The following is an 18,620-nucleotide window of genomic DNA, read 5'->3' on the forward strand; positions in this document are numbered from 1 at the left end:
GTTTACTATTTAGTTTTTCAGAAGTGGACATATATCTGGTCTTCAAGTGGCGAAACGCTGGAAAAAATATCAAAAATACAAACAAATTTGGTACATTAATAACGTAACCAATAATATTTTTTTTTTTATTAAATCATATGACACCAACCTGACCTATGGAGCTTTTTTTCTCATAATGTAAAAAGTTAGTTATTTTAATAATGAAAAAACTAAGAAAGGATATAAATACTTTATTTCAAATAAACAATCACCATTTTCAAGCTCCAGATATATAATATCTAACAATCTTCTCGAGAAAGTAACATGTCAGTCGTTCAATTGTTACACTTCAAAGTTCTACTAAAATATCTACTTATAAAAACCATTAAATCTATATTTACAAACATATGGTAAAAGTAAATTATCAAATAGGTACACATATTAATATAAACAACTAATACATAAGAATAAGATTTTTAATGCAATTATCTAAGTAATACATAATACATATAAATCTAATAATTGTGATGGTTCACTGTGTTTTGTTTATAAAATACTTTTGAATTATAACTTCATATACCGCTACGAGTAATTTTATAATATCAAGATATAATTAATAAAGGATATCGTATCATTGTTATATAATTAATTGAACTGAGCTTTGTTATTTTTGCATTTATGAGTATAGCTGTATAAGCTGTCATCTACAGACTAAATAAAGTAAATCTGTCTGTATGTCATTATTTATTTATTTTATGTGTTCCATGTGCGTGAACAATATTAAAAATAATACAACCAGTAGTCGTTAAGTTTTTCGATTCAGCCACATTTTTAAAGATCCTTTTTCTCTCCCAGATAATCAAAACATCCAATGCTGTTAATTACAAAATATTGAAACTACAGAGTAGCGGCTACTCAGAATGTTGTAGAAATGTTTCTTCATTTTAAACTTTCTGTACATCTTAGGTGGATTACGCAGCGCCTTATTTAATTTTGTTAAACAATATTATCCTGTTTGCACATGTAAAACGCCGCTACGGACCCGCCTTTAGCTACGTTAAACAAAAATAAACATAAAAAATATACAGCTGATATCCATAAACATAGTAATCTAAAGAAAAACAAACATTCTCTACACAAATATTATCTACGCTAGATGCTTTGGCTTGCACAAATTATTCATAATTTATTTAACACCTATATTTATTTTGTTTAATTTCTAAACAGACATCCACAGCATTTTAGGCTGTCACTACATATCTATATTATATGTAAATTACATAAAAGCCCAGCCTAAACCGATGGGTCCAATGAAATAGATTTGAAATTTGGTATGTGGTACGAGTATATTCTCTCAAAGAGCACCCTATGACAGGATTTCTCGCAATTAAGGCGGGGATAGAAATAAGAGGGACTTTTCATTTCACGCGGGCGGAGCCGCGGGTGTACCCTAGTACTGCTCAGTTATAAGTAAAACTCTTTAAGTAGGTAATGAAGCAGTTGATCGTTTATAACCATAAATACCTCAATAAGTGAGATGATGACCTTACTTCGTAAAACTTGTAAATCGTGGTTGAATAAAAAGCTAACAATCTCATAAGAGTATAGACACGAAAATATTTCAATGATATTAAAACATGAATAACAAAGTAGATTTATATGGTATACATCTATAGACAGTGGTAATTTAGGTCAAATACGTAGCGCCGTACCAGTTATACCGTTACCGTTATACCGTACATAGTTACGTCATTAGCAAGAGCTTTAAAAACGATACTCCAAATATTGTATAATCGTATCTAGACGATAATAACAAAATATAAGAAATAGCCACCAATCTATTTTCCTAAATTTATCATAATTTTAAAGTAGGCTGCGATAAGATTTTCTTAAGAACAGCGCTCATTTGAACAGATGAGATAGAATTGTTATATGTTTATCATACTATATAATCCATTTAATAAACTTAATGTGCTATTTACATGACTAATAATTTTGTTTGTTTAATATATACTTATGTAACAAACTTAGATATGTATTTTCTCTATACTATGTTTACTCAGCATTTTTAGAATAATATCAGATTTATTTAATTTGACGGTTAAGTAGTTAAAAATACCTAGTAATTAATTAAATAGTTGTCGATTAAAATAAAGTCGTGAGGCAATATGTACCAAAAGCGTATAAGCGTTTGACTGTACAAAAAATTAATACGACGCGCCACGATTTAATTTAAATCAACGACTATCTAAGAGTTAGTTTTAGATTTCAATTAATTATTACATTTCTTTATATAAAAACTTTTTTACAACGTTTAATGATAAGATAATCTTTACCGTAACAAAATATATGTACAAAACAACGAAACATTTCTTTTAACGTTGTCTTTTCTCAGCGATACCTTCACAAGGCGAACGAAGGCAGAGCATTATACTCATATGTACACGCACAATACACAATCATACAAGTGTTTATTTTAATAAATAGCTTTCAATAATTTACATTTCATTATTAATCCCTTAGTACCTAATATTGCTCTCCCTGGTAGGTTAAGTTTTATAGGAGTCTTTCAATCGGGATAGTACAAAATACTGACAAATTTCCATTAGAATATATGAATTAATCAGATGGAATTCAATTATTTCAAATACATACTAATTAGAGTCTATTTTCTTCCTTTCTGGGATGTTCTTGCTGCATATAAAGCGCATAATATACTGCTTTCCACACACACACAAGTACACATCCACACTACTCGTTTTTCTATCCATTATTTGAGTTCACTTTCCGCTAGGTGGCGAGGGACATGAGTCTCCGCCTCCTGATTTTCCTTCCACATCGTTTCCACAGAGCTGTTATGCAGTAAATGATGGCTATGATGGCTAATAGCGTGAGTGCTCGGTTGGTGGTGCTGGGGTATTGCGGTTCGATTCCCGGGTGGGATCTGGAAGGAGCCGCCCCTGCACCGCGCCATGCCCTGGGAGCGGGTTCTGTGCCTTCAATTTCTGGAGCCCCTGGAACATGTTGCAGGTGAATACCAAACATATATTTTGGTACAAACTTACAAAGTAAATAATTAAGAGTAACACCCACTAACTAGTTGTAAAGTGCCAGTTGAAATAACTGTGAACATTATTGTTAATGTTGAAAATCGAAAATATCCTCAACCAGCCTTCTAACGTGTGTAAAAGACTCTACTCCCATCTATTAACGCCACAATTAATACCCGAGTTTCTCACTTATATATATCAGGGCCATATGGCACCCGAGTTCCTCACTCCTATCTATATCGCGTACTATATGGCGACACAGCCTTTCCTAAGGATTCCTCCAAATCAAAAATTAATTAATAGAAACAAACTTAAAAAGCACATGATAAAGACTTACCAATGCTCTTAGGGTCAGTCGGTTGATGTCTCGGGGCCAATGTCCTTGCCGCTGGGGCCGCATGCACCGGCTGAGGGGTCATGGGGTTCGCTTTGGGGCATTCCGGGACGGGGCGGGGGCCACTCCCGTCCGGGGATAAAACTCGAGAATACACGTGGAGACGACCGCCTTCCGCTCGCTTCGGGAGATCTTTATAATGCAGAGAAATTAATATTTTTGGTGGGTTATATTTATTGTTGTGATTGCAATCGGATGCTCTTACTGAGGAAAACATCGCGAGGCGCAGGCATCCGCACATTCAGGCAACTGATGTGTTACCACGATCCTATTTGGGTAAGGTTATCATGCAAAGGTAAGACGCGCTCCTTGTTAAAATCTGACTTACCTAATCCATTATTGACTGTAATTGGAAAAAAATGTGCATTATGAAATGTGTAATTATCGTTGAAATGGGTCCCTGCTATCCGAAATAAATTAATTTTATTTCATTTATTTATTTATTATGTTGGTCAACGGACGCTCTCGGTGTCCTATTTGGAAAGGTTAGGATGGGAAGGAGGAGGAAGAAGATAATACCACATATGGAGTTCTCACCTGACGGTATAATATGTACGTCCCGCAGTCTATTCTGACGCGGTGTGGCCGCCTCCTTGAGAACTGAAGGCAGATGTCCGACAAGCGCGTATTGTAACGCGGCTAGCAACAGCCAATGGCAAGGCCGGGCCGCCCCGCCTTCTAGGCAGGAGGAGTCGCCGTATACCACTAGTCTGCCGGCCTGTCATTTATACATTTGTCAAAAAGGGTTAATCGCTTATTATCAATTTATACTCTGTAAAATATAACTTGCCGTACTAAGTGGTGGTGGCACCTAAGTCATAATTATCGTTCCATCCTGCTGTTACAAAGATCAAGTAATATTTTATGGACTTAAACTTAACACAAACATACAGCTACTACAAAAACAACTAGGTACCTTAGGCACTTTATCTATGGTATCGTTGGCGTAGTCCCTCGTTTCGCCGTCGGTCTGCAGTAGTCCTAATATAGGAACATCCACCGTCTGCGTGGTGGTACTCGACGTAGAACCAGTTAGTTTCTCGCCGGACATTATCTGGAAATTAACAAGGAAGGTTTAAATATTAAATCTTTATTATAAAACAAATAAAATATAGTAGGAAACAGGTCGGTTTTTCGTTGACAAATGAGTTGCACTGGTTTCATTTCTCAAACTACACTTCTGCATAATGTCAAAAAATTAGAAGCCCGCAATTAGTAGCAACTTTTGGGGTGTAGTTGAGCACTAATAGAAGATTTCTCGCAATTTACATAAAAATTACTAGCCCACTCTTTGTGGGATGTGGTAAAGCAGTAATAACGAATTTCTTGCATTTACCAATAAAATTCTATCATTAAGCTAATCAGTCTTTTCAGAACTGTTGGCACTGACTACTCCGCAAGGCGTATCTCCTGCGGAATAGTCAATGCCAACAGACGTGAAAAATTAAATGAGAAAATACCAAATCCAAAGTTATAAACAATTACCTGGTGCCCTTGATCGCTCAAACGAGCTGTAATAAGTACCCCGTGCTCAGGAAAACTGTGTATGTGTGTACCGCTGGCGTAGTACATAGAATGGCCGCCCAGTTTGAAAGTGCCTTCAAACACGCGGTCACCTAGCGCCACCTATTGAAGTAAAAAGGTAGAAAAACGAATAAGAGAATAACGAGAGAATATTTTAAGGAATGTCGAATATTCAGGCAAATTTATCGAAGCTAGGTGACGTGCCTTGTAAACATGGACCGGACGGCAACTTCGTGGAATTAATTAGGTACCTACCTGACTTATCGCTATAACCTATCTTGAATCGCGGTCAAAAGTAAACCTGAGGGACAGAGCGGGGACCAGTTCCCCAGGGACATCTCATGTAATTTAATGGAAATAAACAATTTTGAATAGTTTTGAGAATGCAAACGAGACTAAGCTCAGGAAAATGTATGATGAGTCACTTCCCATAATTAGAGTCCGGAGAATTTCAGGATAAATCAGTATTTGTTGGTGATAATTAAAGTATCCTTTCTCCTGGCTTTAGTCCCAGTTGCATCCTCACCACCCTGAGAGGAAACCGGGGTATGCCTTTGACCATGGTCTACCATCTCACCTCCTCAACCTTTGCAGGTAAAACTAACCCGTATTGGATCGGTCGTGGTTACATATCCTGTGCAGGTTTCCTCACGATGTTTTCCCTCATCGTCTCGCAGATATGTATATTCATAAATTAAAAAAAAAACGTTGGTGCTACAAACCTGATACATGCTCAATAAATCATTCAATGCCGGGACGTTAGCACCTCCTGTTTCTGGTATCCACCTGGTAAAAAATTTAGTCCTATATATATCTTCATAATATAATTTTATTGCAATGTTGTCATGTGCGTTCAATCCTACTCATAGATACTTCCTTGTTATACTACAAAAATACATTTATTTCTCACTTGTCTGCTCGACAGCGAGTTTGTACGAGTATGTTAAGTATTTAACCGCCGACGTCAAATAAATCTCAACAAATATTATATATATTTGTATACTTAAAAGCGTCTCAGTCATACCGTTTTATTGTAGGTAATTTATCAGACTTTTCAACACTTACCATTGCCTCGTATTCTCATCATAAAACTTGACGTGTCGCAGCAAAGAAGCATTGTACCAGTCAGCGAACACCACAAGAGATAAGCCCGCGTCCACAGCTTTCTTCAAAGTGGACATTTCTTCGGGGAAGTATTCATCTTCAGGGTCTACTAATAGTAAAGCCCCGTATAGGGAGGTATCGATACAAGTCAAAGGAGTACCTGAAATAAAATTTATAAACTTATAATTTACAGCCGCGACTTTTGGTGTTTGGTTCAACTTTTTATAAAAAACATTTATAAAATTGTGATAAAATATCTTTATTGTCAATGATTTCACACAAATTTCACACTGTACCACAAAGTTAAGCTTTACCAAAAATATGGCAGACCACGCCATATTGCGGATTAAAAAAGGAATTAAAAAAATTAGGCTGGCAATCATAATTTCTAAAAAGTAAGTCTATCATAACCCAAGTCTATCAAATTGTCAGTTTGGTGTATGGCTTTCATTTCTATGAATTTTCTAAAACAGGTCCGTTTATATTTGACAATAGTATGCATGTGATATCACTTTACTATAAACTTAATATGACAACTATTTGGTGTTGCTATATGAAACGCAAAACTAGCGCCCTCATTGACAGATCTACTTATTTCTGTTCAAGCTTTACATCTCAAGTTTGAATGAATATCATCGGCGTACCAATCCAGGGCGCCTATCTTTCGCTCGGAGATCATCCGAGGGAAGTAGCTCCCTTATTAGAGAAGACTGTAAGTAATAAACAACAAGACATACCCATTACTTCGAGATAAAACCCGTGTTCTCTTAGCCGTCGGTACATATCTCTAAAGTTTGTATGGATATGGTCGGCGTGCCAGTCCAGGGGGTCGTGTTTGGCTCGGAGATCGTCCCGGGGGAAATACCCCCCGGGATAACGGAGGCTGTGGAATTGATCCCACAGAAGACGACGCGATCGCACCGGTACTGGGATAATACGGGCGCTGGGGAAAAAATATTGGGCGTTGTAAACAAATGGTAGATAATAAGGGTTGGAAATGACGTAAATAATATCTCCTATACATTCAGATTTAGAGCTTACCGTATAGGAAGCATAAGAGTTACATTTTTCATAGTCCTATCGCCAAAATCGGTGTGGCTTTCAATAGTGACATTCACGTGACCCTGTGGATTAAAAAAGGAATAATAATTAAATTATCTCTAAATTAAACCCTTAAATTAAATTAAATCAACCAAGTCTGTGTTTAGGATTTTTATTTACAAAACATGAAATATCTACCCGGCGTGATAATTAACGTCAGTCCTGAGAATAAGAATAATAGGTAGAGAACCAAAGGGACGTTAAAGAGATTTTGTAGGGAGTCAATAAAAACGTGCGCTGTTAGAGAATCCAGCGCAGTTCTCCCATGATTTGGCGGCGATAGCCCCAAAATTAGTAGAGCCATGGATGGTGCTCCTTCCATCCATATAATGAAGTCTATATCCCTTGCAAGGTAGACAGAGCCAGCAGTCTTGGAAAGTCAGACAGCCGTGACATGGATGGTGTTAGAGCAATATAACGGCACTCACTTCAATAATTCCATCGAAATCAGCGCCTTCCTCTGTAACGCTGAAGCTGAGCGCCATCCAGCCGGACCACGGCCACAGGATCGGACTGTGCTCGCTCCACACCGACAACAGCGGCCCGTGGGGCAGGTGGGGGTGCCAGCTTACTTCTTTCTGTTACAATTTACAAAAACAAAATCTTAATAATGGCTCTATACTTATTTACTTTATGCTATGTTGCATAAAAGGTATATTGTGTTTATTGCGTTGCACGTTTTTATAAATACCTATTAAAGATGTGGACCGAAAACAAAGTGGTTTAAAGTTGTATTCCTGTTTCGGGTATACGTTTTCAACATTTTCCTAATAATGAAATAACGAGCCCGCTTGCAGCTTGCTGCTAAAATAACACCAACTAATTTATTATTTTAATTTATTGTAAAAAATACAGGTCTGAAAGAGAACTTTAATATGAACTTTAACTTATCAATTCTTCGGCTACACTAAGTTAGTTGATGACCGTGAGGTTATAGTGTGTTATTATGTTGATAGTCGGCTGCGCGCTGTGGTAAAGAGGCCGAGTGCAATACGGCCACATGAACGGGCATTCGGTGAGGTCAATGTGAGGATCTCAGTTCTTATACTTAAGAAAACTGTGGGTTTACGTAATCTATATTTTGTCAAAAATAAAGCAAAATTACCACTTCACCGGCCACTCCAAGTCCGTTGATGACCGTAACGTTAGCAATAGTTGGCTGCGCGCTGTGGTAGAGCGGCTGAGTGCAATACGGCCACATGTACTGGCATTCTGTGAGGTCAATGTATGGAGGGCTCAGGCTCGCTTGCGGCTCGTATTCCCGAAGAAACTGCGATTTAAGGAAAACAAATTTTGTTCGCGTGTTTTGATATAATATATAAAAAAAAAATTATTTTATTAATAAAATTTTATATCATTAATTATTAGTGATAAATCTTATCATAATTGTCTCCTATGCGCCGCAGACTACACACTTTTCGTCCGATCGTGTCTACGGTACACAATAAGTCTGTCGTAAAATTTTCATACAAAATAAAATTAGGATTCTGTACAGAATCTATCACATTAGTTTTAGTACTGACCTGATAAGCACTAATAAGGTCCAATTTCCCATGGCCCTGTTCGAACATATTAGGGCCGTTGAGTCGTTGCGCGGTGATGCACAAAGCTTGTTTGACTGAGGCCGGAGTGAGGTGATGTCGGGGCACACCGCTAGCTAACAACGCGATAGCCCCGGCTACAACTGGAGAAGCGACTGAGGTACCTAAATAAATTGGTTTAATAATTACAGTTTTGCGTAACAAGTCGTTACTTAAACCTCGCGAACACTTTCAATATTTACAAAATTGTGGATATCTCTAAAACTACTTAACCGACGTTGATGCCCGACGAACTTAAAAATACCATTGAAAGATTTTCAATACATACATTTAAAATTTCATCAAAATCAGAAAAACGGTTCTAAAGTTATGTCGTTACAAACATACATACATATACATTTCTACAGGCTTCACTCGCTTTTCAAAATAAAGTATGGTTAATATAAATAAATAAACATATACGGGACAATTTACACAGATTGAGTTAGCCTTGAAATAAGTTCGAGATTTGTGTTACGAGATACTAACTCAACGATACACTATTTTTATAATAAATACTTATATAGATAAACATCCAAGACCCAGGCCAATCAGAAGAAGTTATTTTTTCATCATGCCCTGGCCGTGATTCGAACCCGGGATCACAGAGGCCGACTTAATAACAAAAGTAATTAATTATTATTTCATTTTTCTTTTTCTTTCCAAGGCTACAATTTTTTAACAACAATATGAATTTTTAAAAAAAATTATGTGATAGTTAACCTTTATTTCAGTACGTAAAAAGAAATGGACTATACATTGTAATCACGACTTTTTCCACTAACTACGGTCTATGCATATTTATTTTTTTTGCCGAAATCAAATAAATAAATAAACGTACCACTTAGAGATCTGCAGCCGCCCGAAACACTAGATCCCTGCACGCCGCTGCCGTACGTCACTATGTCCGGCTTCATGCGACCGTAGCCCTGAAACGTATGGGATTGTAAGGTACAAGACACACTTGGGTTTCGAATATTGGACGTTAAAAAGTCTTATGCCTTACTAGCACTGTCTCTCCTCTCTATCTTTGAAGTTAACCGCCAAAAGACCCAAAGACAACAACGTTCGTGAATCAGAGCACAGCGTGTGTCTTTTGACCATAATCCTTTGTAAGTATGTCAAGATTTAGCACCAAGGTGCTCCCGTCTGACCTTCGCAACCTTTGCAAGGGATTTTTACCCGTATTGGATCATAGTAAAACATCCAGTTGGGCGACGTGCAGGTTTCCACAGATGTTTTCCCTCACCGGAGTAGCGTCAGCAAATGATAAAGTAATATTTACAAACTCACGTGTGGCAGTTCCCAAGTAGTCATCCCCCTAGAGGAAAACTTGGCGATGCGGTCATCGAACCCAATACCGCCCACACCGATGACGTCCATCTGATCCGCCGGGTTGTTGAGTGTACCGTACAAGGGACCGTCGTTGCCAATCGCCGATACCATTATTACCTGTTCAATAAATAGTTGAGAAATCATATAATACTAATATTATATCAACGCCATAGAACAGAGGCTAAGTAATGCAAAACTAAAGGGACGCTAAATAGATTTTGTTGGGATTTCAAGAAAGGGTGCGCTGTTAGAGAACGCATGCGCTACAGCAGCGCACTCCTCCTATAAGGAGATAGTTTATATTTATATTATATTATTACACTATTAGACTACGTATAATCCATACTATCCATAAACAAATATTATAAATGCAAAGGTCTATCTATCTGTTTGTCACTCTGTCACGCTTTCATGGCGAGGTCTAACATAGGCTTCTGCATTATCTAAATTCTTACCAGAAAGGGAATTTTTAGTAAAACGCAAGTGGAGCTAGGGGAAAACTAGTTAACACTCTCCCTGCCGGCAAAGTATAATGATATTTTAGTTCAGGAGGCCACGGGGTCGCCGGCGTACCCCAAGTTTTTGCAATAAATAGGCCGAGAATTACAAGATAAAATGGTTCCAGGAAGCCATGGGGTCTGCCGGCGGGACCAACAAAAATTGTTTCAGTACGCCGTGGGATCCGCCTTGACCTCCCAAATTCAAACAGATTTTGTACCTGCTGGCTGGCTAATACGGAAAATTCAATATGTGTTATGGCGTCAGCGTGAACTTAACTACAAATAAAAAAAAAAAGCAAGTCAGTAGGATCAATAATATGTTTTTTATGAGACTGAGAAAATTATAAATAAAAACAGCATAAGTAGAGTATTTATGTATTTATTTGTGTTAGTTATTATAAAAAGTTTGAAAAACACATAATAATGTTCAAAAAATTACTTTTTCGTGTGTATTGTCGCGAAACACTCTGCGCAAACACTGGGTTTAGTGGGGCATAAAAGGCAGACAGTGTTTGTCTTTTTGGTTAGCTTTTTGGCTTCAACACTTGTTTTACCTTGCAAGCGCAGTAGTTGGTAACAATGAATACATTTACGCCGTATGATCCGATTACGATGGTCAGCTATAGGATTTTTCCCAAACTTATGCTCTACTGCTTCGCGATTCTCTGCAACGTTGGTGCTTTCCTGATATAAACCCAATAACTGTATGCTTAGTTGTTCTCTGAATTTTGTTATAGTGTAGCGTTTGGATTTCACTCTTTTATGTGCCGTGTAAACAAGAAAAGCATTTATGACAGATGTGTTCAGTATCAATTCTACTGCGAGTTTTTGGAACCAACGAATGCTACGTCGTGATGGGTTGCAGTAGCTTCCCATCTGATCAGAAAGGTCAATTGAGCATTTGTGCTTATTGTAGTCCGCAATTGCTATAGGTTTCAGAGAACATTTATTTTTGTTGCGCTTGCTTGTAACAGTGACAAATCCCACTTTGTGTTTAGTAGACAAGGCCAAGACTTCTCTCTTATCCTTCCACTTAAATACCAAAATCCCCTTTTCGTTTTCCATCGCAACCAATTCTCCCTTCTTCAATTTCTCGCCTACTACATTCTTGGGTAACCCTTTCCGGTTTTTTCTGACGGTGCCTATCAAATGCGTGGAATGTTGTAATAGAGACTCGGCCAAATCTACGCTCGTATAATAGTTATCAGTAATGATGCTTCGGCCAGCATCTAAGAACTTAGTGCTCAATTCCATCACCACGTTTTTGGATAAATTCTGTTGGCGCTCAGGACCCTTTTTGCCTTCGTATACAATTAAATCAAACGTATAACCGTCGTCTCCACATATTTTAAAAAGCTTGATACCGTATTTGTGCCTTTTACCTGGTATATATTGCATGAACTTTATACGCCCACGGAACGCAACCATGGTCTCATCGACTGTCAGGTATTCATCAGGAGTCTTAAAATTTTGGTATTTGGTTGTGATCAACTGAACTAAACGCCTTATTTTGATCAACTTATCTGTGCGTGATGTCTCGGCAAAAAAGGTATCTTCGAAATGCCAACAACGCAGTAACAATTCGAAACGATTTCGGCTCATAGTAGATCCAGCCACTTTATTTTCATATAGCGGGTTACGACTCCAGTAATCTGCAATTTTAGGCAGCTTTTTCAGGCCCATCCACATCAATAAGCCAATAAATTTTTTCATTTCTTGTTGATCACAATCTTTCCAGTCATTCAGTCTACTCGAACGTCGCAAAGTTGTAGTTATTTTGGTCTTTACTGCATAACAATTAGTCATTGTCACCATCAAGTTGATAATCTCTTCGTCAACAAACAAAAGAAAATAATCCAATTCAGTCTCACACAATTGGGGGATGTTTTTCACACCAGGAGTGCCAGTAAAAGGAAATACTTGCTGACGGGTTCCAGTTGGCGGGTACCAGCAACTTGCGTTACTCGACGTCTGCGCACGTTGAACTGGACGTTGAGATGAGCCGGCGCCAGCGCCGCGGTTCGGCGGCGTCATAGTATCACCATCGGAGTTAGCATTACTGTTACTCGTCGATTCATCGTCGTCCGAAGTTAATTCACTATCGTCCGACTCGGGTATAAAGTCGGGATCGAAATCTGAGTCGTCGGACATTATCAAAAGAAGATCGAGTTTCGCGATCGATGTAAAAACGCGGGAAAAACGCACACGACAGGCCGTGGGGGCGGCCGGCGGCTAACTGTCATAATAAAAGGGTGGCGTGCTAATGAATAACTATACAAATTGTGCGTGGCGTGCGGAAAGAAAATAATTGGGGGCTACCGGCGGACCCCATGGCCTCCTAACTAAAAAGTTACAAAAGTGCTTTGGCTTGCGGAACAAGAATTAGTGGGGGTCGCCGGCGGATCCCATGGCAGGGAGAGTGTTAAAACTAAATTCACTACTGATATCCCGTATTTTTGACGTACGCCTGCGAGTAAAATACAGAACCTCTCTACTAATATTTATAACACACATTTATTACGTGTAAAGTGTAGGTATATTGATTTGATATTTTTACTTTAGATAATGAAAATGATACTTACCCTATTAGCACTGAGTTCCCACACCTTATCAACAAAGGGATGGTCCATAAAATCAGGTCCTCCGATACTGAGATTTAAAATGTCGATCTTCCGCATTATCGCGTAGTTGAACGCGTCCAGGAACCACGACGTGTATGAGACCTGGACATAATGTGGTAGCTTCATTTAACACTACATTTAATTTTAATTTTTATAATTTAAAGTACGAAATATATGATGCAGATTGCCGTTAGTCGCGACCAAACAATAGGCACAGATTGCTCTGTAAAATAAAAATAGTTTCTAAGATTACTACTTTTAAATCACCGGATTTTCAAACAATTTTCGCTATCATTTATTCAATTTATTTCCGAATGATTCTACATACAATACTTGCTTTAATGTCCACCGTGCAAAGTTGGTATAATACAAAATAGTTAAAACACAAATCTATCAATCACCTGATTATCCGTGAACACTCTAAATATATGGAGATCTGCGTCTGGCGCGAATCCCAGGCAGTCGGCCCGGGACGCTATGACGCCCGCTACGAAGGTCCCATGGCCCAGCGCGTCGTCCAACGTGTTCTCCCCGGTCCAGTCGGTGCGCTCCCTTACTCGCCCGAAATGTGGGTGGTGACGCGCTAGACCCGTGTCGAACACGGCCACTTTGATGCCTTCACCTGTTTGAAAAAGTTAACACAAATTACGTCTTTATCCCTTGTGAACTACACTGAGAAAACAATATCGCAAAAGACTAAGAGTTCGTTCATGTCTACTGCTTAATGTTGGAATTGAGATGCAGATATTGAACGGTTGCAAGCCGATTGCGTTAAAGAAGAAACCCAAGTTTATTTTTTCCCTTGATTAAGTTCTTCTCGTGAGTTTGTATAACTTTAATGTAAGTTTTTTCTTCACTACCATTGCACAACCTTGCACAAGATGGATGTGCGCCTTTTCCGTTAAGTCGCCTTTTACGACATCTATTGGAAAGAGATGAAGTGGTCCTATTTTGAGTTCCTACGGCAGCGGTAGGTACTACACGATACGATACTAAAATAGATTGCCGGAATCGGTTCTTGGTAAGCCTAACCGAAAATTCAAAGTGAATATAAAGAATGTATTTTGTGACAAGGCTTAATATAAGACTGATGACTACCTATACCTACCTAAATGTCGACAACCAATGTAGTGAAACAGAAAGATATGACAATTATTAGACTATGTTCGAGATGTTCCATAACAATAGTTAGTAGTACGGACGTATACGTACAGTAGTAATAGTGTAGTTTGATTTGAACCTAAATCAAAATTCAGTACACTCTGTACATAAATCTTTTTAAAATTGGCAAATCATAAAATTTATATATATTTTTTTAATATTAAAATCTCATATAAATATATTAATCTGAACAATGTATTCTCTCGTCCACAATCTAAGTTTGGATATTTGTGAAGTTGACATTGTTGAAGAAAATGCTGCAGTGCAGTTTGTTACCGCTTCTTCTGCACTGACGCCTTAGAAACTTAGTTTTAAGTAATTTATTTGACGCCAACCAATGTTGTAAAAACAAACGTTTGGACAATTATTAAGCGATATGAAGTATCCTATAATAATGAATAAAATTTTTGAATTTTGAACAATGAATAAAAAAAATATATTTAAATATGAAAGGTCAGATACCCTGCACCGAAGAGTTTGCATGAAGAGACTTATCAATGTGAATGAAGCGAAAAGTATACAGTGATCTTGACAAGTGGAAAAATGAAGCCTACCCCTCCGGGAAAGAAGTTTATTTTACGTATGGTTTACCTGTGACGCCAAGTGACCAGAGGACGTCTGCCTTGAGCACTGACGTGATCTGACGCGGCACCGTTCTCAGTAACTTCCTGGACGAGTAACCGCCATTCTGCAATACAATTATGTTTATCATTTTAAAAATAACAAGTAGTAAGTCTATGTACTGTACATATTATTAAAGACACTCCTTACGTTATCCAAACCACCCAAATGATATCAATTACATTTATATATTTTTACTTACAAAACACATAAGAGTAGGTACGTCAAATCTTAACCTGGCATCATCAAAAATGTTGTATAAACGCATACAAATGACCCTATTAAGCAGATAGAGCCCATATTATCCACTCAAAGGCCATGCTGAGCTGGAGAGTATGGACGGAGGTTTGTTTGTCCGTCTTTTACGCCAAAACCACTGAATCGAACTCGATGAAATTTTACATAAACATAATACTTTGGAGTACGGAGAACGATATGAGTACTTTCACGTGGGCAGATCCGCGGGCAAAACTATGATTTACCTCACGTGTTTTTCTGAAGGAACGGATATTTCGTGCGCGGTGGTTTCGCCATCCACTGTATAAGCAGGGTGGTGAGCCGCAATCATCCTGAAAATACACATTTTTTTAAATATTTATCCTAATAAAATCTTTGAAGGACATACATACATATAATCACGTCTATATCCCTTGTGGGATAGACAGAGCCAACAGTCTTGAAAAGACTGATAAGCCACGTTCAGCTGTTCGGCTTAATCTTGGAATTGAGATTCAAATAGTGACAGGTTGCTAGCAAATTTCCCCTTAGTTTTAGTCTAAGTTGCATCCTCACCTTTCTGCAAAGAACCCTGGATCTGACTGGATCCTGACCACAGTACTGGAGTCGGTAAATAAGACATTCAGATATAACTAAGGGAGTAAAACTTTCAATAACAGTGAAGTTGTTTAAGGTATATAATAACAAAGATGGTTATTAACAATGATGGATTTGATATTAAATCTGGACATACCTCTTGAATGTACTTGATGGTCCTCTGAACCTGCCGTTGGATGGTTACCCTGCGAATGGCAGGGTGGTCGCGCAATGCATCCAATCCTCGACGTCCTCCTTCCTCCAGGATAATAACATCAAAGTCGCTAGGAAACTCATTTGCCGGATTATTCCGTTGTAGTATTGTCCAATTTGATATCTATTAAAAATAACCAGTACTTAGCAGTGAAAAATTATGGCTTAGCTCTCTTTGCGGTGTAAATAATTACTTCTTTTTAACAATAAAGTATATACATACATTCTACTTCCATGAGGCTTAGATAAAACAGGCATAGCAAAAGATCTGGCTTGAAACTGCCAGGACTGACTTGTGAGCCAATGTACAAATGGGAATGTTAATGAGCTCTATGGAACAAGAAAGAGTGGTCGTCAAGATCAGAGGCTTAACAGCTTTAACAGAGCCCACAAAAGCGTCACGGTCTCCCCTGCGCCCCCCTTCATCCTCTTCATTGTCCCCCTTTAAAAACCTATTAATTTTTAAATTATCTCTCATCACTCTTTCTTATGACTTTTACCTAAATGTGACAATTAGTTCTTGGACATTGCAAACACTTTAATTATTTACATATAATTGTGAATATCTCAATAACTACTTAATTGATTTTGATGCACAAGGAACTTAAAAATTCTAGTCACAGGACCTACACACCTTTTGAATATCATCAAAATCAGATAACAAATTATGCAATTACGTGATAACTTTCTAACCGCTGTTTGTAAAGTTATCACATTATATACATACAAAAGATGAAACTAAATTAATAGGCTTATGGAAGGAATATATATGTGTATTGTATAGTGGTTGCCCCAAAAATACTAGTTACATACAAGTTTTGGGTCAGCTAAAAAGGTTTTCACTGTTCTGCTTATAATTAGTAGTTTTCAAATACATTTAATCATGCCTTTTTCCTGGAGGGGTAGGCAGAGACTACATCTTTCCACTTGCCAAGATCTCTGTATACTTCTTTCACTTCATCCAAATTCATAACTATTTTCATGCAAGCTTGGCCCACTCCTACCTTTCTATCCACATTCTCCTTGTATAATTGCTTAATCAACCTGCTTTCATTTATCCTCTCCACATGAGCAAACCATCCTAACATATCATTTTCTATTTAAATAAATAAAATAAATATATACAGGACAAATTACACAGATTGAGTTAGCCTCGAAGTTAGTTCAAGACTTGTGTTACGAGATACTAACTCAACGATACTATATTTTATAATAAATACTTATATAGATAAACATCCAAGAGGCCTGGGTCTTGGATGTTTATCTATGTATTCAGAAAATCAAAAAAAAGTTCTTTTCTCATCATGCCCTGCCTGGGATTCGAACTCGGGACATCCGGTGTCGCAGGCAAGCGTACAACCGCTGCGCCACAGAGGCCGTCAATACTACTATTACTATATATATATCTTCTTTCACATCACAACATTCCCTTATCACATTATTTCTTATATGGTCACTCACACTCACACAATTACACAAATGGGGCTGGTCACTAGTATTATTATTAAATATAGAATTGTTGAGTCAGACAATATTTGTTTAAAGCTAACTCAATTGGTGTCATTTGTACCAATTTATATTTATTAGAATGTCTTTGGAACAACATAGGTTCATAGTCATAGCAGACTTTCCATAACTCCAAATCAGAACAACTTCTTCCCTGGTGAAGAATGACAGCTTAAATACCTAAATATTCTAATGAAACTTACCCCAATGTTACTCAATGCAGCAGTAACATATTTTTCTCGTGTAGATTTCATAAAATAACCATTAAAGGTGATAATATGCTCAGTACTAACAACATCTGTGTTGTACTCATATTCAACTCGAGCTGTAGTTGTATTGTTACATTCTCCAACTGAATCTTCGTGTGCGAAAACTAATAATACACCATTTAATGTTAACAAAATACCAAAATATTTAAGGATTAGCCCCATTTTTTACGCCAATTTTATTGAATTACACATGGTTCACTCTATTTATGCATTATCACGTTGTGTACAAGATTCCGATAAATTCGATCTAAATAACTCAGATTAAACATTATGATCAGTAAGTACATATCTGTAATTTCAATAGTAATATATCTTTTTCCCAAATTTAAAAAAAAATACTTAAAAAGTAGGTGCTACTGTACAAAAGCGAATAAAACAATTCTCTTCATATTTGTTTAGGCGTATAATATTTGTTGATTGTTCGTTTATAATAAACACATAGGTATTTTTTTATAGGTAGGTAGGTACCAACACCTACAAAAATCCGTGAAAATCAATCACCAATGAAATTCATGACAGATGACAAATTCACGGCACCTGACAATTGTTTGAATGACAATGAAATTCATGTCACAGCACAAAAAGAGGCATAGGCCATGCTAAGAATGTAGGTACAAATATACAAAAATGGTTCCGCTTGATCACGCCCGTGGTAAAATATTTCACCTGAAAACGGGAAACCATTATCACCAACCCAAACTAATCATAATAAAATTTTGTTGGAGAATGACTAATATGCCTTGCCAACTATATATATAGTACTACAATTAGAGTTGTAACAGTCTATGTACCGAAATATAAAATGCCCTGAATGCCCATTTACCTACCACACTAAGAACGGTGAAGGTG

General features: G+C 37.5%; 1 protein-coding gene across 1 annotated transcript; it reads right to left on the reverse strand.

Moving 5' to 3' along the window:
- Positions 1–238: 238 nt before the first annotated feature.
- On the reverse strand, positions 239–18,278 carry LOC106133987 (membrane-bound transcription factor site-1 protease). Its single transcript, XM_013333916.2, has 20 exons — positions 17,706–18,278; positions 15,941–16,120; positions 15,453–15,539; positions 14,941–15,037; positions 13,590–13,810; positions 13,150–13,290; positions 10,026–10,184; positions 9,574–9,661; positions 8,676–8,857; positions 8,258–8,422; positions 7,581–7,730; positions 7,093–7,175; positions 6,789–6,994; positions 6,013–6,211; positions 5,670–5,733; positions 4,909–5,049; positions 4,340–4,477; positions 3,961–4,141; positions 3,367–3,555; positions 239–2,993 (listed from the first exon to the last, which is right to left on the reverse strand). Exons 1-20 carry the CDS (start codon positions 17,931–17,933, stop codon positions 2,770–2,772), a joined length of 3,123 nt encoding a protein of 1,040 aa, XP_013189370.1. The 5' UTR covers positions 17,934–18,278; the 3' UTR covers positions 239–2,769.
- Between the last annotated feature and the right edge of the window lie 342 nt (positions 18,279–18,620).

This window comes from Amyelois transitella, chromosome Z, assembly GCF_032362555.1.
Source record: "Amyelois transitella isolate CPQ chromosome Z, ilAmyTran1.1, whole genome shotgun sequence".
Classification (NCBI taxonomy): domain Eukaryota; kingdom Metazoa; phylum Arthropoda; class Insecta; order Lepidoptera; family Pyralidae; genus Amyelois; species Amyelois transitella.

Coding starts and splice junctions, on each gene's coding strand:
- LOC106133987 (XM_013333916.2), bottom strand. CDS start 17,933: ATGGGGCTAATCCTTAAATATTTTGGTATTTTGTTAACATTAAATGGT. Junction 16,121..17,705: donor CTGCATTGAGTAACATTGGG/GTAAGTTTCATT, acceptor TATTTTTAATAG/ATATCAAATTGGACAATACT. Junction 5,734..6,012: donor GATGAGAATACGAGGCAATG/GTAAGTGTTGAA, acceptor ATTTTTTACCAG/GTGGATACCAGAAACAGGAG.